The sequence below is a fragment of the Moschus berezovskii genome, chromosome 11 (assembly GCF_049115385.1).
Source record: "Moschus berezovskii isolate FMDL1 chromosome 11, NW_MosBer_1.0, whole genome shotgun sequence".
In the NCBI taxonomy this organism is placed as follows: Eukaryota; Metazoa; Chordata; class Mammalia; order Artiodactyla; family Moschidae; genus Moschus; species Moschus berezovskii.
The window spans coordinates 35,183,610-35,211,196 of NC_142470.1; the positions used below are offsets into that span (position 1 = coordinate 35,183,610).

The 27,587-nt window shown below is 38.1% G+C and overlaps 1 protein-coding gene across 2 annotated transcripts in view; it reads left to right on the top strand.

The window, feature by feature from the left end:
• The window catches only part of BABAM2 (BRISC and BRCA1 A complex member 2), a 413,168-nt gene that overhangs the window by 25,803 nt on the left and 359,778 nt on the right, over nucleotides 1-27,587 (top strand). For both annotated transcript variants that reach the window (XM_055399169.2, XM_055399167.2), the window contains exon 3: nucleotides 19,736-19,812. In XM_055399169.2, coding sequence (XP_055255144.1) covers nucleotides 19,736-19,812 — 77 coding nt within the window. The remainder of the gene's footprint in view (nucleotides 1-19,735; nucleotides 19,813-27,587) is intronic.

Here is a 27,587-nt window from a genome sequence, read left to right on the forward strand (position 1 = left end):
TCATAGTAAGAGGTTAACAACAATAATAAAATAGACCAGTTATAACAATGGGGCTTCCTGGGTAGCTGAAACCGTAAAGAATCTGCCTTCAATGCAGGAGACCTGGGTTGAATCCCTGGGTCTGGAATATCCCCTAGAGAAGGGCATGGCAACCCACTCCAGTATTTTTGCCTGGAGAATTCCATGGACAGAGGAGCCTGGTGGGCTACAGTCCATGGACTTGCAAAGAGTCGGACACGATTGAGCGACTAACAAACACACAATTATAAAATATACTGTAAAAAGTTGATGCTTTTGAACTGTGGTGTTGGAGAAGACTCTTGAGAGTCCCTTGGACTGCAAGGCGATCCAATCTGTCCATCCTAAAGGAAATCAGTCCTGAATATTCATTGGAAGGACTGATGCTGAAGCTGAAGATCCCAATACTTTGGCCACCTGATGTGAAGAACTGACTCATTTGAAAAGACGCTGATACTGGGAAAGATTGAAGGGAGATGGTTTGATGGCATCACTGTCTCAATGGACATGAGTTTGAGTAAACTCTGGGAGTTGGTGATGGACAGGGAGTCCTGGAGTGCAGTCCATGGGATCGCAAAGAGTTGAACACTAAAGCAACTGAACTGAACTGAACTGAAAATTAAGTGACTGCAGTGTCTCTCTCAGGATATATTGTAAGCACCCTTTTTCTTCTTAGGATGATGTGAGATGATAAAATGCCTGCATTATTAGGTGAATTGAGGTGAATGACGTAGGAATTGTGACTTGGTGTTAGCTACTCACGACCTGACCATTTGTCAGAAGGAGGATCATCTACTTCGGGTGATCCTGGATCATTGAATCCTGACGATGTCAGTGACTGGATGTCAGGAGTAGACCGCATTGATGGCTGGGGATTCCTTATGGGATGGCTGAAAATTTCATCCTGCTACTCAGAAAGGGCATGAAACTTAAAATTTATGACTTGTATATTTTTGGAATTTCCCATTAATTCCTTTGGACTTTGACCATTGGTAACTGAAATCTTGGAAAGGGGAACTGCATTTAACGGGGGACTTGTTGTTATTGTTGTTTAGTCGCTAAGTCATGACTGACTCTTTTGTGACCCCATGGACTGTAGCCCACCAGGCTTCTCTGTCAGTGGGATTTCCCAGACAAGAATACTGGAGTGGGTTGTCATTTCCTTCTCCATTAAGGGAGACTATATATGTATTATATCCCTCTTTGTACTTATTTGTGTAAGAAATGAAAGAACATGTAAGTCAGAAAAGAGTTCTGGGGACCAAAATAGTTCAAATGGAGAATTGAGAGTCCAGGTAGATTGGCAGAATTGCAGAGGAATCAGATCTTTAATCATGAGTTCAGGATGCAGCAGGCCACTACTTCAGGTGTGGAGGCCTAGGATTTAGACTTGAGCGATACTTTCTTTACACTTTCTAAAACATCGTGACTTGCTGCCACAGATTCTGCCAGCAGTCATATTGTAAGATTGGGTGATTCCCTTCAAACTGGATCTCAAATTACTTAATATCCTTTTGAAAGGAATGAATCCAAGAACATGTTGGAACTACATCTGGATACAAACGAAGTAGTGTTACAAATTCTGAGCAGTCAGATAGATAATCTGATAATAAATTATAAGCAGTGAGCTATATTGATATTACTGTCAGTTTAGCAGAGATATCAAAAGAACACTTGGCAAGGAATAAATTAATAGTGTTGTTACTGTAGTGGGAAAACCAAAGTGAGTGGAGGGACTGGGGGACTTCAAAGTAAAGCAGTTTATCTTTATAATCAAAGACCTTCAGCATTTAAATAAAGGATATTTAGCTAAATGTTTCTCAGTTGTCTTTGGTGAAGAACTAGAGTTTTAAAAAGCTTCCAGTCTGTCACCAAGTCCTACTTTTATAAAATATAATAAAAAGGAATTAGTCAAAAGATGAAATTTAAAAAGACACATGAAATACAAGGCCTGGCTTTTTTATGTTAAACTCACCAGACTTAAACTGCACTTGTTATTTGCTATAAAATTTTCCAAATTCTTACTCTCAGTATCTGTTCTTGTCTCATCATGGATTAGTAATAGTTTGTAGTCTAGTACTGGTCCATGGGTCTCACTTTGAGTATCACTGTTCAGGGGGTTTCTGCATTCTATCAGTATAAGAGCTGGCCTTTTCAGAATTCTGAGTGGTGAGATGGTGGTACACTAGTGATAAGTAATTGCTAGCTATACATGGGATAATCTGAGATAATTTTTTTCCTTTTTAAACAAATACAATAGAAAAATATGGTAAAAGGTTGTAAGAATGCAGACTCTTCTCAAAATTACTAAAGTTTTCAATTAGTGGGTCAGTGAAAACTGAGAGCATTCTTATTTTATTTATGTTTTCTGCATATAGACCAAAGAAGCATGACGTTTGAGTAAGGAGAGAATGTTTATAATACAGTTCTTTTTTGGGAAACCTTCTTACTTTATTCCTGTACATTTTTAAGATTTTTTTTTTTTTTTTTTTGCTTTTTGCCTGTTAAAGCTATGTATAGATTTATATTTTCTAAGTTGGTAAACATCTTAACACTATGCCAGTGACTTGGGTGGTAAGTCAGTTTTTCTCTCCTTGTAACTGATAAAGGTTTTTATTGACTGGGCTAGGCACATTTAGTCGATTTTTATTACACTGTTTTTTGTTAAAATGTTAACATTTGCCATTTCAAGTTTGTTTAATGTAGTTCATGGTAGAATTCGTTTCTTTATAAAAACTTAATATGGTTGTAAAGAGAAAAACAAATATCATATATTAATGCATATATGTGGAATTTAGAAAAATGGTACAGATGAAAGTATTTGCAGGGCAGAAACAGAGACGCAGATGTGGAAAACGGTCGGGTGGACATAGAGGGGAGAAGAGGGAAATAAACTGGGAGCTTGGGGTTGAAGCATGTGCATTGCCATGTGTAAAACAGATGGCTGGTAGGATCCTGCTGTATAGCACAGGGAGCTGAGCTCTAGCACAGAGCCGTGCTCTGTGATGACCTTGATGGATGGTATAGGGGGCAGGGAGGGGGGTCTAATAGGGAGGGGCTGTATGTATACATATAGCTGATTTACTTTGTTGTTGTACAGCAGAAACTTACATAACATTGTAAAGCAACTGTTTCCCCCCCACTCCCCGCCAAAAGAAAACTTAATAATTAAGAACTGGTATTGGCTTTTGAAGTCATATTATAATTTAACATTACCTTAATCTAGTCTGGAGTTATAGAATTTCAGGATTGGAGGCAACAGCCACCGTGTGATCTATTAGCCCCTCCTAATGCTTCCTTGGAAAAGACTCTGATGCTGGGAAGGATAGGGGGCAGGAGGAGAAGGGGACGACAGAGAATGAGATGGCTGGATGTCATCACTGACTCGATGGACATGAGTCTGAGTGAACTCGGGAGTTGGTGATGGACAGGAAGGCCTGGCGTGCTGTGATTCATGGGGTTGCAAAGAGTTGGACACGACTGAGCGACTGAACTGAACTGAACTGAATGCTTCCTTGCTAAATACCTACTCAGGCTGTGCCTGAGTATCTCCAGTCACAGGGAAACTCGAGTCCCAAGGCTACTCATTTGGGCACCTGTGCTGTTAGAAAGCGCTTTTGTGTCACTTCTGCTTATTGACACAGTAAGGAACAAACTTAATCAGTCCTCCATGTGACAGCACTTTGAATAAAGGAAGGTAGCTGTCATGTTTTGTGTTTTTCTCTTCTGGAGAAGGAAATGGCAGCCCACTCCAGTGTTCTTGCCTGGAGAATCCCAGGGACGGGGGAGCCTGGTGGGCTTCTGTCTATGGGGTCGCACAGAGTTGGACACGACTGAAGCAACTTAGCAGCAGCAGCAGCAGCAGACTGGCATATAGCCTTTGCTTATACCATATGATTTGTGTCCTTTTACCATTCTTTTTGGCTTCTCTGAAAGTGATCCAGTTAATCTCTCTGCTTCTTAAAGTGTAACACCTAGAACTGAGAGACTTGTTTGATGGATAGCTTTGACCACTGTGTAGTATAGTACTGTTGTCTTCATTTTTCTGGAAGCTACATTCTTGGAGGTTGTTTTGGACAGAGCTTTGGTAGCAAACCATTTGGTAGGTTGTAATCCATTGGTGTGTTATAAAATTATGTTAGTGGGTCTCGATCCACATTTTAAAAAATATCAAATAGGATAGAATTGAGTAAAAAATTACAGTGCATTTCATGTAGTATTGTAGCTAAGTATTATAGAAAAAATGTTTCAATTTATGTAGACACATACACACTCTTGTGTACACTTGTATGTGTACATAAATACTCAGCACATGTGTGTGTACTGGGTGGTGATATAAAGTGATGACATGTAAGTTTCTTACTGTGTGTCAGAAACGTGTGAATGTCTGTGGTCTTGACTCAAGGCTTTCTTCCTTGTCTTTCTCTGAGGGCTGCTTCGGGTCTCTTCTGGCTCTGCCACCACTTGGATCTTCCAGCTGATACTCTTTGTTCTGCCATGGGCCCTGCTGTGCAACCTGAGGGGCATCCTGGGCTCCATTTGAATTGGCACCTGGGGAAATAATTTCCCTGCTCTGGTTCAGTCTCTGCACAGTGGGACTACTTCTGATAACTTTTATGTGTGGATTAAAGAAGGTGTAGTAATGAGGTGAGGGGGTACACTGAAAGTTTTTTTGGTGGTTGCTTTAAATTCTAAAAATTATTGCCCAAGTGAAATTAAGGGTTTAATGAAAATAATGTTTGAGACAGTCTTTCCTTCTCCATATTTTTGATTTTGCAGTTGTGCAAAACTGTTTTGCAGTACTTCTAACGGTGAGTACTTATTCTGTGCCAGATTCTGTTCTAAGTACTTTATCTGTATCATGTCAGTGGATCCTCATAACAACTCCATGGAGTGACTGTCATCCCCATTTTACAGATGAGGAAATTGAGGAAGAGGCAGACTGTTTAACTCACACAAGGCTTTACAATTCATGGTGTTTAACTGTTATATCCCAGATGGCAATCTGAGGACAAAACCCTCTAAAACAACCTAACAATGTAAAATACATGGATTGTGTGTTTATCGCATTGCCCTGTAGTTCTCGATACACTTATTTTAATATTACTAAGTCTTTTCATAATCACTTAGAAGAATTTGAGAATTAAAATTTTTTTTCTTTCATCTTTAGAAAGCACCTCTCACCAGCAGCGGGGATCCTTTAATGACACTGCAGTCTATTAATTCTCCCGCTTCCTTTCTTCTCTGCTCTCCCATTCTATCCTCCATTTTTATCTCTGTTTGTCTCCACTGCAGTTCACTCTTCTACATTTTGCTTGTTGTTTTTTCTTCTCTCTGTCCTTCTCTGTCCCCTGCCAGTTTTCCATCTGTTCTTTTCTGTACCTTCCCTTTGCACTGTTCATGCTCACTCAAATTTGTTTTTTATTAGAAAAGCATATATCGAGCAGCTAGTAAGTGTGAGGCACTGTGGAGATACAAACATAAATAAAACGAGTATCGTGAAAAATCATTAAGAGAAAGATTAAGGCTCTGCTATTCATTCCCTTGAGAATCTGAACCACTGGAGCCTGCCAAGATAAACACTCTCCAGTCCTTTCTTGTAAGGAGCAGGAACTGAGACTGAGATCTAGATACATAGGATATAAATGATATAGAATATAAAGCAGAGTTCTGAGAATAGGGAATACATCCATTTAGGTCATGTTTGGGGTCACGGATTGAAAATGGTGGCATTAAACTGTTACAGGCATATTTTTATTGAACAAATTAAAAGTGTTTAGTGTAAAAATTGCTTTTTCTAAATTTATGTTGTGTAATACATTAAATATAAAGGAATAGTATGTAAGTTGGCCTTGTCCCTGGGGATTTCTTACTAAATTTTTTTTTTTTTTGGTGTAAGAATTAACGGCATTACCACAGTTGGAATAAGAATCTGTCCAGGACATTTATGTAACTTATTTTAACTTTGACATGACCTTGAAGTGTGCTTGTCATCTCTGGCTCCACTTGCTCACCTGTACTATATATGCAGTAGCTATCAGGTATCTCCTTTGTGTTGTCAGGTATGCCACTAAGCACTAGGATCAAAGGTTTAATGTACTGTAGTTCATTATAGTGGAGAAGGCAATGGCAAGTCACTCCAGTACTCTTGCCTAGAAAATCCCGTGGATGGAGGAGCCTGGTAGGCTGCAGTCCATGGGGTCGCTACAAGTCAGACATGACTGAGCGACGTCACTTTCACTTTTCACTTTCACACATTGGAGAAGGAAATGGCAACCTACTCCAGTGTTCTTGCTTGAAGAATCCCAGGGATGGGGGAGCCTGGTGGGCTGCCGTCTATGGGGTCGCACAGAGTCGGACACGACTGAAATGACTTAGCAGCAGCAGGAGCAGCAACAGTTCATTATAGAGCTTTTATTCTAGCAGACTATCTGTGTCTTTGGTTTTGCCCTATTAAGGACACTTGCTGGTAGGCAATGGCAAGCAACTCCAGTACTCTTGCCTAGAAAATCCCATGGGTGGAGGAGCCTGGTAGGCTGCAGTCCATGGGGTCGCTACAAGTCAGACATGACTGAGCGACGTCACTTTCACTTTTCACTTTCACACATTGGAGAAGGAAATGGCAACCCACTCCCGTGTTCTTGCCTGGAGAATCCCAGGGACGGGGGAGCCTGGTGGGCTTCCGTCTATGGGGTCACACAGAGTCGGATACAACTGAAGTGACTTAGCAGCAGCAGCAGCTGGTAGGTATTTTTCCTTCCTCTGTCTTGATCAGACCCAACTTATTCTTTGAGGCCAGTTATATTCCAGTGAACCTTCTTTGATTACTTCTGCTGAAAGTAGTTTCTCTGCTCCCTCAGCTTCTATTGTGCTTATTTTCTTTAACCACTAATTTGGCAATTAATCATGTTAATTGCTTTGTGACTTGTATCTATTGTTTTCTTGAGTTGTTATTTAAGTTGTGCCTTGTTTGACTTTCACAGCTTTGATTTTTGTCTTCTGATTACAGTTCCGGGTTCTTGAGGAGAGGGACTCCTTTCTGTAACTTATGGCAGTGATCTTGTTCAATCATGCACCTCAAATAATTGGATTATGAACCCCTAATATATGCAAGTTTATTTAATTATAAAGCATGCTTGTATATTATAAAGCAAATATAAAAAAGAATGATATATCCACTGCTATATATAAAATAGGTAATCAACAAGACCTACTATATAGCACAGGGAGCTCCACTCTGTATTCTGTAATAACCTCTGTGGGAAAGAATCTAAAAAAGAATACCTGAAATTAACAATACACTATAAATCAACTGTACTCCAATGTAAAGTAAAAAATTTAAAAATGATATAAAATGGAATAAGCATTACTGTAAATATAATTTATATAATTGAAAAATTGTTTCTGGCTGTGCTGTGCAAGAAGGCAATGGCAACCCACTCCAGTATTCTTGCCTGGAAAATCCCGTGGACGGAGGAGCCTGGTATGTTGCAGTCCATGGGGTCTCTAAGAGTTGGACACGACTGAGCATCTTCACTTTCACTTTTCACTTTCATGCATTGGAGAAGGAAATGGCAACCCACTCCAGTGTTCTTGCCTGGAGAATCCCAGGGCCGGGGAAGCCTGGTGGGCTACCATCTGTGGGGTCGCACAGAGTCGGACACGACTGAAGAGACTTAGCAGCAGCAGCAGCAGTGCAAAATGCGGGATCTTAGTTTCCCTGTTCTGTTCAGTCGCTCAGTTGTGTCCGACTCTTTGCGACCCCGTGGACTCTAGCCTACCAGGCTTCTCTATCCACGGGATTCTCCAGGCAAGAATACTGGAGAGGGTTACCATTTTCTTCTCCATTAGTTTCCCTACTCGGGGTCAAACCTGCATCCCCTTGCAGCGGAAGCATGGAGTCTTAACCACTGGACCAAGAGGAAAGTCCCAGGTGTAACACTTTATATTCATGTTCAACAAATACTAATAATTTGATTTGGAGTAAAGAAATGTGTATTCCCAGTTACAAATTTTTAGAAAACTTTCTGGCTCCGTAAGAGTTAAGAAAAATTCAATTAAAGAGGAGATGAAGATTATGAAAATAAACTATTTCAAAATGATTTGGTATCATGGGAAAGGAAAATGTGAAGTTACATATGCAGGTGGCTGTGTTGATCCACTGACAATAGAAAATCTAGCTCAGATTACTGTGATCAGTACTAAGCCTAGACATGGTACACATTCATAGCAGTGGTCAAACTGAGTGTGCATTAGAGTCTCCTGGAAGGCTTGTTAAACTGTAGATAGTTTAAAACATATTCTTACAACTTAATGAATGTTAAAACATGAACGTCTTGAGTTACCACTACCCAGATCAAGAAATAAAATGTGTGGCAGTGCCCCAGAAACTCCTTATGTGCCCCTTCCCAGTCACCACCCCATTCTTCCCTCATTGGTAGACCACTGTTCTGACTTTTGTAGTCATCACTTTCTACTTTCTTTGTACTATTTTTATCAGTATACAAACACTATAGTTTTTTTTTTTTCTGGTTTTGAACTTCAAATAAATGGAAGCACACAGTATGTATTCTCTCTTTAAGCAATATTGTTTGTGAGATTTATCCACCTTGTTGCATGTAGGTATGGTTTATTTATTTTATTGCTATATAATATTTCTTTTGATGATCACATCCTAATTTATCTTCCTAGCTTCCTGAGCTTCCCTGGTAGCTCAGCTGGTAAAGAATCTGCCTGCAGTGCAGGAGATCCTGGTTTGATTCCTGGGTTGGGAAGATCCCCTGGAAAAGAAATAGGCTACCCATTCCAGTATTCTTTTCTGGAGAATCCCATGGACAGAGGAGCCTGGTGAGCTAGAGTCCATGAAGTCACAAAGACTTGGACATGACTGAGCGACTAAGCACATCCTGTAGCTAATAGGCATTTATACTGTTGGTAAGTTTGAAATTCTAGTTAGTTATTCAGTTTGGGGCTATTTTCAAAGATTGCTGCTGTTATTGACATTTTAATATTCTTTGGTGAGGGCTCACCTGGTGGCTCAATGGTAAAGAGTCTACCTGCCAGTATAGGAGATATAGGTTCAATCCTTGGGTTGGGAAGATCCCCTGGAGAAGGAAATGGCAACCCACTTCAGTGTTCTTGCCTGGGAAATCCCATGGACAGAGGAGCCTGGTGGGCTACAGTCCATGGTGTCACAAAAGAGTTGGACACACCTTAGTGACTAAACAACAAATTCTTTGGTAAGGTATATGTACACGTATCAATTGGGATCATTTTAGGAGTAAAATTACTAGATCATAGGGTTGTATATATATTTAGCTTTAATAAATACTGTCCAGTGGTTTTTCAAAGTGGCGGTACCAATTTATACTTCTGCCAGCAGAGTATAAGAATTCTCGTTTGTCTTCGTCCTTGTCAGTACTTGGTTGAGATTTTAACTACCCTGATGGGTGTGTTGTGGTAACTTATTGTGGGTTTAAGTTGTGTATTCCTGGTGACTGATTCAGTTAAGCACATTTTCTTATGTTTATTGACCATTTGAATCCCCTTTTATGAAGTGCCCCTTTGGATCTGCTAACTTAGTTGGCTTTTTCTTAATGACTATACAGGAGTTCTTTATATATTCTGAATATGAGCTTTAATCAATTTTCTATCTTATAGATATCATTTCCCACTCTGAGGGTTGTCTTTCACTGCCTTATGTGTGTGCTCAGTCGCTTCAGTCATGTCCAACTCTTTGGGACCTTATGGACTGTAGTCCACCAGACTTCTCCGTCCCTGGGATTCTCTAGGCAAGAATACTGGAGTGGGTTGCCACGCCCTCCTCCAGGGGCTCTTCCAGACCCAGAGATTGAACCCACATCTCGTATGTCTCCTGCATTGGCAGGCAGCTTCTTTGTCGCTCGCACCACCTTCGCTCCCTTAATGGTGTTTTTTGGTGAACAGATCTGTAATAATATTAATGTGGTCCTATTTACCCATCTTTTCCTTTATAGTTAGTGCTTCTGGGGAATTTTTGTTCACCCCAAGTTCTTTTTTTAAAGGTTTTAATTTTGTATTGGAATATAGCTGATTAACAATGTTGTAATAGTTTTGGGTGGACAGCAAAGAAACTCAGCCATGCATATACATGTATCCATTCTCCCCCAAACTCCCCTCCTGTCCAGGCTGCCACATGGCATTGAGCAAAGTTCCCTGTGCTTTAGAGTAGGTCCTTATTTGTTCACCCCAAGTTTTTGAAGACATTTTTCCATTATCTCCCTCCATCCCAGGTTATCTTCTAAAAATATTTTTCTTTTTCTTTTTTTTCACATTCAGAGCTTCAATCCACTTGGACTTGATTTTTGTGTGAAATGTTATGAGGGTAGGCATTGGGTTTCGTATCTTTCACTGTAAGTATCAATATGTCCAGCTGACCCAGGATCATTTATTGAGAACAATTTTCTTTCCTCATTTCTGTGTGGAGCTACCTTTGTCAGAAATCAAGTGTTAAGATATGTGAGGGTCTTTCTCTGGACTCTCTTCTGTTTCTCTGTTCTTTTTGTCTATCCTTATACCAATATCAATACTTTAATGATTTATAGTAATTTTTGATAGCCGATAGAGCAGGTTCTCCTACTGAGTTTTTTTCTTATTGTGGTAAAATATCACACAAAATTTACCATTTTAATCATTTGAAGTTTACGCTCAGTAGCATTAAGTATATTCATGTTGTTGTGCAGTCATTGTTACCATCCATCTCTGTGACTGTTTCATCTAGCAAAACTGCAGCTCTGTACCCAGTAAACACTCCCTCAGCCCCTGGCAACCATCATTCTCTTTTTGGTCTCTTTGAATTTGACTACTCTGTGTACCGCATGTAAGTGGAATCATACAGTGTTTGACCTTTTGTGGCTGGCTTGTTTCACTTAGTGTAGCTTTTTCAAGGTTAATCCATATTGTAGCATGCGTCAAAATGTCTTTCCTTCTTAAGGCTACTGAATAACATTCCATTATGTGTGTAGACTGCATTTTGTTTATCCGTTCATCAGTTGATGAAAACTTGGATTGTTTCCACCTTTTGGCTATTATAAATAACTCTTTCAAGATTTCCTTCGTCAAGAGAATCTGGTCTATTCTTAGTTCTTAATATTCCATTTACATTTTAGATTCTGCCATTCAGGTTCCAGATCAACTTAAGAACTGTTGTCTTTTCATTATGTTTCTTTTAATTTGTGAACATGATATCTATGTTCTTTTTTTTTTTGGTTTATTTTCTTCTTAATAATAGCTTTTCTATATAATGCTCTTGTCCACCTTTTGTGACACTTATTTCTATATATTTGATTGATGTTATTTTTAGTGGCATCTTTCTAAAAGTTTTTATTTTTTAACTGACTGTTGATGGTATATTGATATACATATACAGTATACAGTTGATTTTGTGTGTGTTCTTTGTCTAACAGCTTTGCTAAACTTAAATGTCATTTCCAGTGATAGATGTGAAGATTTTAAAATGCTTTCTACATAAGGTCATATTACCTACAAATAAGTATAGTTTTATTTCTTCCTTTCCGATGTTTATACCCTTATTTCCTCATACTGCAAACTTTGTACTAGCCAGGATTTCAATTTCAATGTTAAGTAAAAGTGGTAACAAAGGATATCCTTGTTCCATTCTCTGTCTCAAAGGGAAAAATTAACATTTCTTTTACTAGTATAATGTTGCTGTAAGTTTTTTATAGATGGTCTTTACCATATCCAGGGAGTTTCTTTTTTATCCTTGTTTTCAAAGAGTCTGAAAAAATCATGAATGGATATTTAATTTTATCAAACACTTATCCCGAACCTATTGAGATAATCCTCTTAAATTTCTCTTCTGTTCTGTTAACAGAGTGAATTAAATGCATATATTAGAAAAGAAGAAAGGTTGAACAGTAATGATCTAAGCATCTATCTCAAAGTTAAAGGATTTCCCCTTGCCTACTTAATTGTTAAAAATAGTATTTGAGCCCATCATTCCTACTGACATGATATTATAATGTAAACCACATTTTTGCTATAGAACACCTACTAAGATTTAAAAATACTCCCCACTCTAAAGTAGAGTTGAAACCTCTCATTTGTAAATGGAGATAACAGCGGAGAAACTGAGAAGAACGGTTGATGCCACATGAACTGGCAAACACATATTTTTGAATATTTTAATTTTATAATTTTTAAAACATTTTGGACTGAGTCACTTATTTTGGTAATGACATTTTGGATTCCTATGCTACAAATTAAATTCCTCACTTTCTAGTAGGGTTCAGAAATAGATTTTAGACTTTAGAGATGTAGAGGATGTACTTGGTATGTCAGGAACATCATATGTCATCAAGTGGGTAGTTCCAGTCTCCAGGATAATCATCTGAAACATCTACCTCAGTGTGACTTTGCTGCTTTCTTTTACCAATTTTAATTTATGAGTCTTCTTGTAGAAAGGCCTAAGACTTGCCCAGTAGGTTTTGATATAGTCAACTAGTTGCACCATAATTTCCTTCCAAGACTGAAGGTGAAAGAGTCTGTGAATCAGAAGTTCAGATACCTCCACAGATAAAATGCCCATTTTATAGATTATTTAGATAACTGTTAAGATATCCTACTTCAGCCTTCTAGCTTCTTTACTGCTGAATTTCAGTCTGGAAACCATGATAATTTTGAAAGTGCTTTAGTCTGAGTGGAATTTTTGATGTTAGAGTTAATTCAGAGAAAATTAACTCTGTAAAATGAAAATGTGCTGAATATCAACTAGCAGTAATTCACTCTAATTTATGACTTAATAGTTATTTAAAATGCAGTTATTGGTCTTTGAGCCTGTTTTTGCTTCATACTCACATAGTATTTTAGGTTGCCAAAGCTGAAGACTTCCTTCTTAGCTGATGTTAAATACTGTTAGTTAAGCACACACGTCATTATCAAGAAAACAGGAAGCTATGTAGGAGAACATGCCAAATGGTGAATTAATAGTTAGAGTAAAGGAAACTGACGTCTACTCAGGGAAGGAACCCTAGACTCATCTACTTTGTTCTTTTTAGGTGGCTTGAAGAATAGAAATGGTTTGTCATTACTTTTTTCCAGAAAGTATGTCAAATAATAGGTTTAGCTTTAAACTGGAAAGCATATATTTTGCATTGTCTTAAAAATGCTGATGTCTTAAAGGTTGTAGAATATCTTCATTTAACTTTGTTAACTCAAGAACAATTCTTGGCTGTTACTCAGATCATGTAAAGTGTTGTGAAATTGTCTACCTTTTCTTCTTTATAGTGAAACTCTCCTAACTTGAGTACGATCTCAGTAATTAGGAACAAGTAATGATTTAAAAAGGATTCAAATCTAAATTTACATTTCACTGTTATGTAAAGACTTTGCTGAATAAATCAAGAGTGTCAACACTGCAGCACAGATTTAATCAAATACCTTTGTTGAGAGGAGTTATAATTCACATTTTTCACTAATTCTGATGGTTTTCTCTTTTAATTATTAAGAGATGATTTAGTTTGGTGGTTAAGAAAATGGGCCTTGGAACTGGATATCCTGGGCTTGGATCCCAGCTCTGTCACTTACTAGCAAGTTATATAGCTTCTATTTGCCTCAGTTTCCTCATCTGTAAAATGGAGACAATAATAGAACCTATTGCTGAAGGTTGCTGTGGGCTTAAATAGTTTAATTAAAGAACTTAATGCCCTTTGCACAGTAAATGCCCAATAAATGTTAGCTGCTATTGTTATTATTTATTTTGAAAATAGAGTGATTTTAGGTTATGACTTTAAGTTCTGAGTTGCATGGACAATTCTTCAAAGGGAGGACCTTTCACAAATAGTCACTTTTAACTTTCTCAGAGGTGCGGATGAGAGCGGCTTCCCAATTCCAATTAAATCATTGGTTTTTGCAGGAAAAGAGCACTAGACAGGGAATCAAGTTTTACGCAGACCTTTCATTCAGCAAACCTTTACCTCCGTGCATAGTTGTTGGACTTTCTATGTTCTGGACATAAATGCTGCTGGATTCTGAAGATTAGAGATGATTTAAAGATGCTTAGGTCAGGGAGACTAAGATGTGACTAGAGTGCCTTGGAAGTGGTTTCCAATCTGTTGTTGTCTATAAAATGACAATTTTTGAGTTTAGTTGATGATTTCAGTCATCAGTGCTGGGTTTGTAGCACTGTGCTAGATTGCTATACTAAGACATTTTGAAAATGGTAAAGCAGTTCTTGGCACCAAGAATCTTAGAACTGGTAGGAAAAACAAACCACAATTAGGAAATAGATCACAGATAATATTGAGAGTCATGTGATTAGATGGGAAATAGGAGATTGTAGGGATGATAGTTTGAGAAGGTATTATGCTTAGCATTTTATCACGTCAGTGGTTAGCTCCAAGTTCTTAATAAGGTACCAGAGTAAACTGCCTGATTTTATGTTAACTTGAGAGGAACCTTCTTTTTCTCAGAGTACATCATGAGGAACGCTGGGCTGGAAGAAGCACAAACTGGAATCAAGATTGCTGGGAGAAATACCAATAACCTCAGATATGCAGATGACAGCACCCTTATGGCAGAAAGTGAAGAAGAACTAAAGAGCCTCTTGATGAAAGTGTAAGAGGAGAGTGAAAAAGTTGGCTTAAAGCTCAACATTCAGAAAACTAAGATCATGGCATCTAGTCCCATCACTTCATGGCAAATAGATGGGGAAACAGTGGAAACAGTGTCAGATGACTGTAGGCATGAAATTAAAAGACACTTGCTTCCTGGAAGGAAAGTTATGACCCACCTAGACAGCATATTAAAAAGCAGAGACATTAATTTGTCAACAAAAGTCTGTCTAGTCAAGGCTATGGTTTTTCCAGTAGTCATGTATGGATGTAAGAGTTGGACTATAAAGAAAGCTTTCACTGAAGAATTGATGCTTTTGAACTGTGGTGTTGGAGAAGACTCTTGAGAGACCCTTGGACTGCAAGGAGATCCAGCCAGTCCATCCTAAAGGAAATCAGTCCTGAATATTCATTGGAAGGACTGATGTTGAAGCTGAAACTCCAATATTGGCCACCTGATGCGAAGAGCTGACTCATTTGAAAAGACCTTGATGCTGGGAAAGATTGAGGGCAGGAGGAGAAGGGGACGACAGAAGATGAGATGGTTAGATGGCATCACTGACTCAATGGACATAAGTTTGAGCAACTCCTTGGACATAAGGAGTTGGTGATGGACAGGGATGCCTGGTGTGTTGCAGTTCATGGGGTCGCAAAGAGTTGGATACGACTGATTGACCAAACTGAACTGAACTGAAGTGTCACTTGGGAATTCCCACATGCATAATCTTTTTAAAAGGGAGCTCAACACCCTTTGTTTTCTTACCCGTTAAACTTTAAAATAGTGAATCCCCAGTATAATGAGGTAATTAGAATTTAGTGGAAGATACATTTTTAGAGCATGGTTCATCCCCAAACCCTTTTTATGTTATAATGGTAAGATAATGTCTTTTTGTTCTTGTCATTGCTGTATCCCCAGCTTCTAGCGCACTGCTTGATGTGTAGTCAACACTCAAGAAATATGTTTGAGAGGGAATCACCTGATGATCCAGTGGTTAGGCCTCTATACTTTCATTGCTGAGGGCATGGGTTCAATTCCTGGTCAGAGAACTAAGATCCCACAAGCCTCCACTTGGTGTGGCCAAAAATGAAAATAAATTAAGAAAACAAAAATATAGTTGAAAGGCAAATTTGAAGTTACATTTGAATTGTCAGCAATTTCTAAGTTATTAAAAATTACTTTATTATTAAAAGATATTGGTCTTTTTAAACCTTAGATCTAACTATGTTAGGGCAAGTTGCTGTTATGCAAATATAATTTTAATGAAGTTAGTAGCTTCTTACTTACTAGCTTTTTCATACTTGGGTAAGGAAATGCCTTTCTAGGAGAATGAACTTGCATAATGTATTAGTTCTCTGTTAACTGCATTTGTCTGCAACTACATGGGAGACCTTACACCAGAGTTGCCCTGCCAAGCCATTCTTAAGCCCTGACATGTGAGAAACTGTGCGAGATAATAAATATTAGAAATGTCATGCTTTGTGATATCATAATATAAAGAGTTTCATACGGCTCATTTGAAGACTGTTCATTGGTAAATCACCCTGCCTTATTTCCTTTTGAAAAGGAGTGAAGCACTTTAGAAGAAAATGATAAATCAAGCCATCATAGCCAAGTTTCCTGAGTCAAAATATAAAAGAATATGTTTAGCTTTAAAATATTTAATTGTAGAATAGTTCATGTTCATTATTAATCAAAACAATGCAGAAGGTCATTGAAGAAAGTTCTAAGGATCACCCCAAATCCTACTACACATTTTTGGTGATACTCTTTTTGAAATCTGTTTTTGTACATAAACATAAGCACACTTAGATCTTTCTTTTCCATACGTGGAAGCTTTCTTTTCATCTGTGTTTTTCAGTATTTTTTAACCCAAACCTTTTTTTTTTGTTAATTGAAAAACTATTGGCCTCCTTGAGTATGATTTGAAATTTCACAGTAAATTAAATAACATGACCAAAACCAGTTTTAGACTGAGGTAATTTAAAAAGGGGAAACAGTTTAATCTTAAATGAACCATTAGGTAAGATGACATTGGCTTGTTTCCCATCAAGCTGTTTATCCTAAGAAATATGGAAGACAGCATAACAAGATATTTTAAATAATTTGCCCAGTGTTTCCTTGGAGGAGAAACTGAATGCTGTTTAGGAGAGAGAGAGACAGCTTAGCCTTTCTTCTCAGCTCCCTTGAATAGTTTGGTTCTTGGCCCCAAATTTGTGTATACCTCTCAGCCAGATAGAAGCTCTGCAGTTAACTGTAGCTGATGTAACCCGTGTATAGTCCTGCTCGAGGACTGTTACCCCTGCCACCATCCCCACTTCAAGTAAGTGATCTTTCTAACAACAGACAGGGCTCTTTTTTGATGAGTTTTTCTTCTATCTTCTTTTTGTGTGTGTGTGCTGCATTAGTGGCTCTTTTAGAATGGCTGGCCCTCCCATGGATCTGCCTCTGTTTCCAGGAAGAATTGGCTGTCAGCTGACACTTTGAGCTTTTGACTTCCCTTCTCCCTCACCTTGTTTCTCTCCTAGTTGTCCCCGTTGAGTAAATCTCATCTCCATCGCCCCTGCTCTTTCCCCAGCCCAAGGGCCCAAACTTTCTTGCCTGTAATGGATTCGTCTCTGGTTTCCTGATTTCTGTTTTCCCTTTTCACAGTCCCCTTTTCCATACAGTATACTGGATAATCTTTTAAAAACTTAGACTCAGAATATAATACTCTTCCTAAAACCCTCCTTTGTACTCAGAATAAAACCTGAATTAATCGCCACTGCTTCCGTGGCTCTGCGTGGTCTGTCCCATGTGTATCTCTTGTCCTGATCTTTTGCTGTTCTGATCTCCTGCAGTCACTCTGCTGTAGCCGCGTCGCCCAGACTTAGCAAGATCCCTCCCCCCAGAAATACCCAACTTGTTCCTGCCTTCACGCCTTTGCACCAGCTGTTTCCTCTGCCTGGAATGTTCTTCACCAGAACTGTGCATGGTTGGCCCCTTTGCATTATTCAGGTTTCAGATTTCACCACCTCCAAGGGTCTTTCCCAGTCTTCCAACATCATGTGGCTCCTGTTTTATTGCAGCTCTCTGTTTTATTTTCTTCATCACATTTAGCAATCTTAAACTATCTTTGTACATTTGTCTCTCCTTTTGTTTTTTTTAAATCATTTCTCCTTCCCTTGCCAGAATTTAAGTATCGTGAGACTGTGGCTCTTGTCTATCTTGTCCACCCTGTATTCCTAAGATGTGGAGCAATGTTCAGTCAGTCTTACCTAAGTGAAAAGAATCAGTGAGTGAATCACTCAGATGGAGAAATGTATTTTTTTCTGCGCTGAGGTGGCTGGAACCAGCCATTCAAGTAGAAAGGGAGGAAGGTGAAAGGGCAGAGCACAAAGACACTTTCCTAGTCCTGGTTTAAGCATAGAGTGAATAATATAAAGTGTGGCACCACAGTGACTGTAATTATTTCAAAATTTAATTCACATAATGGAAGGATGAGTTTAGTCAAATTAGAATCAGATTAATCTTGAGTATTTCCTGTACTATTAATAACTTGAGTCATTAAGTGATGTAGGTGATTTGATCTTCAAGCCTCCAAAGACACTTGATTGTATGCTTATTTGTTAAATTATTTAAAAACATTGTTGAATATAATGTAAGAGGAAAAGATTCTTAATGTTGCTTGTAGAGTCATTTTTGTTGTTAGATTATACTTCATATTTTATAATGTTAGTGTTTAAGTGTTTTCCATAAGTGTTTTCAAAGAACTACTATGTTGTAGGCTAGAAAAGATGATACTATAAGAGAGATATTTTAGTACCTTTAATAAAATGTGCCCCAAAGAGTTTTTTATATTGAAAGGTAAAGGAGACTGTGATCTTAAAACTTGTAAAAAAATTAAAGTAAGTTACTCTGTAATTACTAGTTCAGTTTTGCTGTTTAGTTTATAAACTAATGTTTTTATTGGCCCCTAAGGATAAAGAGGAATACTCAACCTGGTGTGCGCAGGCTCAGTCATTCAGACTGGTTTATGCTAAATACATTGAAGTTTCTGTCTACTTTTCTCTTTCACATTCACAGAGTTTTGGGAAAAAGTAATAGTAAATCTAATATGAACTCTGAGTTAGTGTTTTTTGAGTCAGCACTTCTCAAATTTAGTTTCAAATGCCTGTTGCCTTTCACAGTGGCCATCTAGGGAAGGGGTACATTTGTTCCAACAGTGCTTCCTTTCCTTAAACCACTTATGTAGGTTCTTTTTCAGAAATGTTTCATAGACAGTTTTGGAGTTATGAAAAAAAAATAGCTTTGTTACTCTACCAATGAAAAGCTTTGCTTATTTTTTTGACTAAATGAAGACATACAACTTCCTCATCCGACTTCATATTAATATTTTATTAATTTATGAAGCCAATATTGCTGTTACACAGTTGAAGTTATGACTCAGAAGATCATGAAAGATAGTTTACAAAGTAAATCTGTGTAAAGAACAAAGAACATTGTATAACTTTGCGAAGTAATAGATTTAAGAAAAAAACAACAAGCTGTTGAGACCTGGGTGACTAACTCACTACCCCCCCCTAATTTGCATTTTATCTGAAACTGAGTGCAGAGCATTGTGCTCTGCTACAGATGTAAGTTATGGGGTGCCAAATCTAGAGGAAGCGCCTTGTTTTCAGGGAAAGAGAGAAAACCATCTGGTACCAGAAAAAGGCCAAAAGTGGGCTCTTTTTAGTACTAACTGAGTGAAAACTAAGAGTCTATATATAAAATATGACCATAAAACTACGCTTCTTTTACAATTCTTGGCATCAAAGACTACAGACCTGTTTTGAATCATGTACCTGTTTTCAAAGTTGAGATACACTTCTTTGAGAGAAGTAGCTGAAGCAGTGTTGGTATTTAATGTCAGAAGGCATATAGGTTTTATTGTGAGATAAATGAATTATTTCTTTGAGCACAGGTCTTATTTTGTCTTAGCCTCCACGACTATTAAGGCTTTTATTTTGGTCTATAAGTCAGTGTTTTAATCATTGGTCTGTAAGGATTACTTTTAATTAACTTTATTAAATATTATAAATATGTGGGGTTTTGAGAAATGCTTTTCTTTTCTTTCTTTTTAAAAAAGCTGCACGTCATTGACTCCTGGACCCAACTGTGACCGATTTAAGTTGCATATACCATATGCTGGAGAGACATTAAAATGTAAGTAAATGATGAGTGTTTTACTGAAAATGTAGATTACAGTGCTAGCTATTGGACTTTGTGCTTTAGTGTTTTTATTTCTGGCTTTTAAGTGTTATCTCATAAGATATCAATCAGAAGGATTTACCACTTTTTGAAAATTTGTCTTTCAGTCCTAGTTTTAGTCAAAGTAAGACAGTTGGCAGGCAGTAAGTTGTGGTCAAGTGGGCATGCACGTGTTTTATCTTTTATAGCAAAGATCAGAAATATAAGTGACTATGAGGCCAAACTGGTAACATGAATGAGGGAAGTAGGCTAGGGGTGGCAAACTGAAGCACTCAACCCAGTTTTGGGGGGTTACCCTTACTGATTTATTGAGAAAAGGTGGACATCTGCATTTTTATTTGAATTCTCTCAGTTTTAGACATTGGCCACTTCTTCGAAATTACAGTGTGGGCCAGCATTATGTAGGCCAAACCAAATGTGTGTGTGAGCTGCCTTGAGCTCTTGAAACTCTGGTTTGTGACCTTGATGAATAATATGCAAGACCTCCTGTTGGATTTAATCCACCATCTGCAGCACTTACCTGGGTTGCGTCAGCACTTCTCTGCCATAATCACCAGGATTAAAGCTGTAGCCTGTGATGATAGAGATGATGATCGCTTTTGTTGGTTAGTATCAGTACTTTCATCAAGAATTTTCCCTTGAAACCATTCTACTGGACAGAGTATGAAAGTCTGACTTTTCTTACACAGAGGAATGAAGAACAAAGATATTGAAGGTGGGACAGATGGGCAAACAGTACCTTTCAGACCACGAATTGTGTGTTTTGCCATTTTAGGCCAGGAAAGGCCACATCTTAATATTTGTAGAATCACTCTATATTAATTTACCAATTGCAATATGAACTGAAAAATTTGTGACGTGCTGACCTGTTAACCTTTTATTGTTAGGTCTTTCTCTGGAAACCATTAAAATAGAAAAGAATTTTACCTGACTGAGATAGTAGGACTATCTTTTTTTGGGAAAAATATTATTAACTAAATTTGAAAGAAATGATCAAAGCAAATCATTTACATGGTGAAAAATGTAAGTAGTTCAGACATTTTTTAATATATGAAAGCAGTGGTCCTCTGTCCCATTTCTCTCCAATCCTAGACCTATGGCTCAAAGGAACCACTTAAAACCTTAAAAAAATAATTGTTTTAGTGTCTAGTTCTCCTAGATGATCTCCATATGTCTAAGTAATATGCTTATGCCTCTGTTTCTTGGCTTATCAGTTTTAGATGTTACTATCTTTTGACTTCCTGCACTGATGCATGAGGTATTGGCCTGTTTTCATTGTACTGCTTATCTCTCTCTTGTCATCTTCATCTTACAAAGTTACATTGTTGTGATTCAGTTCAGTTCAGTTCAGTTGCTCAGTCATGTCCGACTCTTTGCAACCCCATGAATCACAGCACGCCAGGCCTCCCTGTCCGTCACCAACTCCTGGAGTTCACTCAAACTCATGTCCATCGAGTCGGTGATGCCATCCAGCCATCTCATCTCTCCCCTTCTCCTCCTGTCCCCAATCCCTCCCAGCATCAGAGTCTTTTTCTAGTGAGTCAACTCTTCAATGAGGTGGCCAAAGTATTGGAGTTTCAGCTTTAGCATCAGTCCTTCCAATGAACACCCAGGACTGATCATATCACCACTATTGGTTCCTGTATTGAGAAACAAGGGAACAGTGAACAGTGAGAGACTTTATTTTCTTGGTCTCCAAAATCACTGCAGATGGTGATTGCAGCCATGAAATTAAAAGACACTTGCTCCTTGGAAGAAAAGCTATGACCAACCTAGACAGCATATTAAAAAGCAGAGACATTACTTTGCAAACGAAGGTCTGTCTAGTCAAAGCTATGGTTTTTCCAGTAGTCATGTATGGATGTGAGAGTTGGACTATAAAGAAAGCTTTCACCGAGGAATTGATGCTTTTGAAGTGTGGTGTTGGAGAAGACTCTTGAGAGTCCTTTGGACTGCTAGGAGATCCAACCAGTCCATCCTAAAGGAAATCAGTCCTGAATATTCATTGGAAGGACTGATGGTGAAGCTGAAACTCCAATACTTTGGCCACCTGATGCAAAGAACTGACTTATTGGAAATGACCCTGATGCTGGGATAGATTGAAAGCAGGAGAAGAATTGAAAGCAGGAGAAGAGGGTGACAGAGGATGAGATGGTTGGATGGCATCACTGACTCAATGGACATGAGTTTGGGTAAACTCCGGGAATTGGTGATGGACAAGGAAGGCTGGCATGCTGCAGTCTACGGGGTCTCAAAGAGTCAGACATGACTGAGTGACTCTGATTGGTTACCCTGTAGCTTCAATTTTTTTTTTTTAAGGTTATTTGATGTAGACCACTTTTAAAGTCTTTATTGAATTTGTTGCAGTTTTGCTTCTCTTTTTTTATGTTTTGGTTTTTTGGTCCCAAGGCATGTGGGATCTTAGTTCCCTGACCATGGATGGAACCTCCACCCCCTGCATTGGATGGCAAAGTCCTAACCATTGGACTGCCAGGGAAGTTCCTTCTTTTTTTTAAAGACTCATTTAAAGCATTGTATTGTATAGTTAAATGAACAGCTCCTAAAAATTCTTAGCAAGTGCCTGGCACACAGTTACCACTGTTGTTTCTTAAGTGAAATCTCTGTGCAATAATGATGCTCACTTAGTGTGCTTTTGTTTAGTTTCCCATTATCCAGTATTCTTGCCTAGAGAATCCTGTGGACAGAGGAGCCTGGTGGGCTGCTGTCCATAGGGTCACACAGAGTTGGACATGACTGAAGCGACTTAGCAGCAGCAGCAGTAGCCATAGATTGTGTCTTTTGGCTCCCCACTTTGTAAGATGACAATATTAACCCCTATCCTCCTTCACCTCTCAATTTTTGTCTTCTGTTATTTTCCTTCTGCATTGTCAAAGTTGATAACTTATTGTCTGTTCTAAATCTGTAATTGCCATATGTGCTTTGTCTATAAATTGCTTGACTGATTACCTTGTAGGCCTGCTCTTGCAGTTATCACTGTAGGATTGACCTTTATTCTCTTGAATTTGACCTTGCTTTAAAAAATTATCTGAAAAACTCTCAAATCGATACCCTTTGAGGTGCCTCAGTGCTTCAATATGGAGGCCAATCTAAAACCTCTTTAGATTTCCAGATGGAAATTGTTCTTTAATATCTGTTAATATTAAAATATGATAGAATCATCAAAATAAATGAAACCAACTGCATAAATTTTGAAACAAGTTACTGCTCTCTGATAGTATAAACTAGACATATTTATATAAAGAAAGTCAAAACAGATGAACAAACCCTTCAAACACCTAGTTAAAATTCAAGTGATGATCCATTGAATTTATTGAACTGGTGTTTTGTGAATCTGCCCACCTAATGTCAGTGATTATATAGCAAGTTTATTTTGCTTTCCTTAATTTGTGTAACTTTTAGGCCATGGCAGTTAAAGTTTCTCTCTTTGTAACTGTACTTATTTAAATTATTTCAAAATTAAATCTCTTTACAGTATTTTATACAGTTTATCCCTTGGTATCGATGGGATTGGTTCCAGAAGCCCCTGCAGAGACCAGAATCCACGGATACTCAAGTCCCTTAGATGAAATGACATAGTACATTCAGTCCTCCATACTCATGGATTTCGCATCCATTAATATGGAGGGCTGACAGTAAACGTTTCTAAGCGGAGTTTGTTGAATCATGATGCATCAAGGGTAGTAGTAATGTAAACAGCTTCTTTATCTAACGGTTCTCACTGAAAACTTGTGGTATGTGATTTAAACTATAATTTTAACCAAGGCTGAATCAAAGTATTTGGAGTTTACTTATTACATAACTGCTGTTTAGTTATTACATAACTCAGCGAAGTTAGAAATGGAGACCTTTTTGTTTATTAAATTATATCTTCAGCCTCTAGCACTGTAATGATATTCAGTTAGATATTTATTGAAGGAATGTGATGAATGCGTGCATGAATTTTTGAATCTTGGTGTTCAGATTTTTGTTGGTTGAAGTATAGTGTAGTAAAGAATGTGACATTCTGTTACTTGTATCAGCCTTTTGCCAACAGAAATTCAATCTTTAGAAGTTATTTATTACACATGGAATTTGTAATTGGAACATTGCTCTTAACAATTCAGAAAACAGGAAGGACATACAGTATTTTGCAGATTTGGAGTCTGTTTCCATTTTCTTTATATATTTTACTGTGCCTTCTCATAGCAGAGTAATGAAAATAATGTGTGACTAAATTTTTTATTTTGGAATGTTTTATGTACTAGGAAATAGTTCTATAAATGTTTCATGTGGAATAAAGGAAGCTGAATAAAGAAAGCTTTGCAGTTAATAATAGTGAAAATGAAAGACAAAGGAGAGGGCATATTTCTACCTGTAAATTTATGAATTGATTTCTAAGAATTACCCACATGTATAATGAAATAACAGACATTAAAAAGAAAAACCACAGAAGATTATCGTGCATTAGGAATGATGTTTCCTCAGCTCTTTTTAATGTGAAGAGAAAACTGTTGGGCATTGAAAGAGGTGCCAATTTGTGTAAGATTCTCATAGAAAATATCAAAGGATATCTGAATTGAAGAGCAGTCCTTGAATTGCATGATTGTAGAAGAAATAACTAGTACTTGCTTAAAGAGGATTGGAAAAGTGACTCTTCAGTGATCAAATTGATTTAAATAAAACAAATACTAATGTCTAGGATAGTGCCACTGAAATGACTCAAAATATGCAAGTTACAGCAAAATTCACAGAGGAAGATGAGAGTCATGTATATGTGTATTTGTAATAACTGTCATACTCTATAGCAGTAACTCTTGAAGAAATTATTGGGTTTGTGCTTTTGTGTATCCTATTTAAATAGGGTGGTAGTGAGGCTGTTTTGATCATTTTATTTCCAGTCTATATATCATATTTTATTTCCAGTCTGTACTTGGCATTTAGAGGGACTAAATACATGTTTGTGAAATGAATGAACCATGCTTATTCTTTGGATATAACACTGATGAGGTTTGATGAAGTGGCAGAATCCTGAAATATTCTCAATTTTACAGGTTTTTTGAATAGCACTATTTCATAACTATAAAGAGAGATAATGGAAATATTTTAAGTTTTATAAAGCAAATCTGTGGCTAGTAAATCAAAAGATTTCCTAACATTGGTCTTTTGTTTAAAATTGCTGTTTTTTCATACTGACAGTTTGTTTTAATCAGGGACTGTTTGGTTATAAGAAACCCATTGGAACAAACATAAACTAAGGAGTTTGTTTGTTTGTCTTTATAAGGAATTAAGTGAATTCCATGGTGCCCAAGCACAGGAAGTAAGGCCTTGTAGGGACTGGAAGGATGGTGGGCACAGTAGTAACCAGGCAGTGTCTGTGTTCTTGAGTGTCTTTGTCCTGTAACGTATTTTCTTGTCATCATATTCACTTTATTCTTTTTTAAAAAACTTATTTATTTTTAATTGGAGGATAATTGCTTTATAATGTTGTGTTGGTTTCTGCCATACATCAACATGAATCATCCATAGATATACATATGTCCCCATTTTACTCTTTTTCCACCAAATTTGTATTTCTCCTCACAGAGAGTAGAAATGACTTCCTGACCCCTCCTAGGACATGGTGATTAAGCTCATGGCCAGCAGAGACAGCCTATGGTCTAAATTCCTGGGAGAGAGGGTCTGATTGGCATCTTGGGCTGGGTGTTCACTTGTGATCCAGTCATATGGTCAAGAGTTCTGGTTAATGTCTTAGCTTGGGTACTAGAGGCCAGTTTAATACAAGTGAGCATGGGCTGGGCAGGTACCCAGGAACCTATCTATCACACTGTTTCAGGAGTTCTTTCTAAAGAACTTCCAAGTGAAACTAGAGACATTTTCCCTTTGTCTTTAGCAACAGAAGCAGTGCCATTGTTTATCATCTGAGAGGAATGATGAATATTTCAAAGCCATTTGTGACAGAGTCAAGAAGTCATGCCAAAAAAATTATCTCCAAAGGTTTTGAAGTTGAAAGACTTTCCCAGAGGAAGAGCTTTTTTCCACAGGAAAAAGTGAAGAAAAAAAAAAAAAGATAATGGTTTGAATAATATATTATCTCTTCCGTGTCTTCAGAGGAACAGTGTAAAATTACTGTTCATTTCCAAAGCTTTGATACTACGTCACTAAATTTAAATTTTTTTTGAGAATTATTACAACAAAAAGAAATCAATCTCAGAGCTCCTATTTCAGTAGAATGCACCATTTAATTGAACAATCGTCAGACACGTACAAAAATTTTTATAGGCAAATTGCAAATAGTGTTCCAGAATTTCTGCTTTACTGAATCTTGAAGTTCAGCTTCATTTTTGTTTGGATGCTTTGTGTGTGTGTGTGTGTGTGCTTCTTTCATCTCAGGTCTATTATATATTACCTTGTCTTAGCCAGTCAGCATAGTAAACTCAGAATACTCTCTTTTCCTCCTCTTTGTGCTCTAAGACTTCACTTACGTAGTACTGTGTAGAGACACTCAAGGTCTTCATACTGATGACAGTCAAACAGAAACTAAACCCCAAACTGGTAGCACCAGAAGGTCCCAGTGGTGTTGTGGAGAAGTTTGTTGCATCAGCTGAAGGAGATACTAAGGTTCTGTTGATATGTCTCAGAGAATCTTGCACTTTCCTTAGGTTTGTTCTCATACCTTTTATTTTGAACTTTGGTACATCCAAAGGTTGGCTGCTGTGGCTACAGCTGTTGGCAGTTTTGTTGGGATGACAGTGTTATTTTATGAAAAATTTCTTGTATTGTTAACAATAAATAATCTGGGAAATGTTATCCACGTAATCTTTCCCCTCTTCCCTTCAATATTTTAGCAGCCAAATCCCACAGCCTAGCATTCAGGGCTGTCAGAATCTGCCTTCCAGCCCCTCCATGGGCTCCCTTGGTGGACCTCAGCTGATGACAGTCTAAGTCAAAAGCCTGTACAAATGATTTGCTTGTTGTCCTTCTCAGATATCCTGTCTATCTTCTTTCTGCTTTTGTTCACACTGTTTAGTCTTCAGTGTTTGTGCTTAGTAGCTCAGTTGTGTCCGACTCTGAGACCCCATGGACTGTAGCCTGCCAAGCTCCTCTGTCCATGGGATTCTTCAGGCAAGAATACTGGAGTGGGTTGCCATGCCCTCTTCTAGGGGATCTTTCCAACTCACGGTTCGAACCCAGGTCTCCTGCATTGCAGGTGGATTCTTTACCCTCTGAGCCACCAGGGAAGCCCTTTAGTCTTCAGTAGAACTTCCCAGATTGCTCAGTTGGTAAAGAATCTTCCTGTAATGCAGGAGACCCTGGTTCGATTCCTGGGTTGGGAAGATCCCCTGGAGAAGGGATAGGCTACCCACTCCAGATAGGCTTCCCTTGTGGCTCAGCTGGTAAAGAATACGCCTGCAATGTGGGAGACCTGGGTTCGATCCCTGGTTTAGGAAGATCCCCTGGAGAAGGGATAGGCTACCCATTCCAGTGGTCTGGCCTAGAGAATTCCATGGACTGTATAGTCCATGGGGTCCCTAAGAATCAGACATGACTTGGCAACTTTCATTTTCACTTTCAGGATGGACCAAAGAAATAGTAAAATGGCCTGACAGTTCTTTGACATATTTGGTTCTTCACTTGCGCTGACCAGCCTGCCTCTCTAGTGACTGCACTCTCTATGGGGCTCGTTGGCCAGCACTCTTCTTGTCTTCAGGATCACCTGCAAGGAAAGGAGG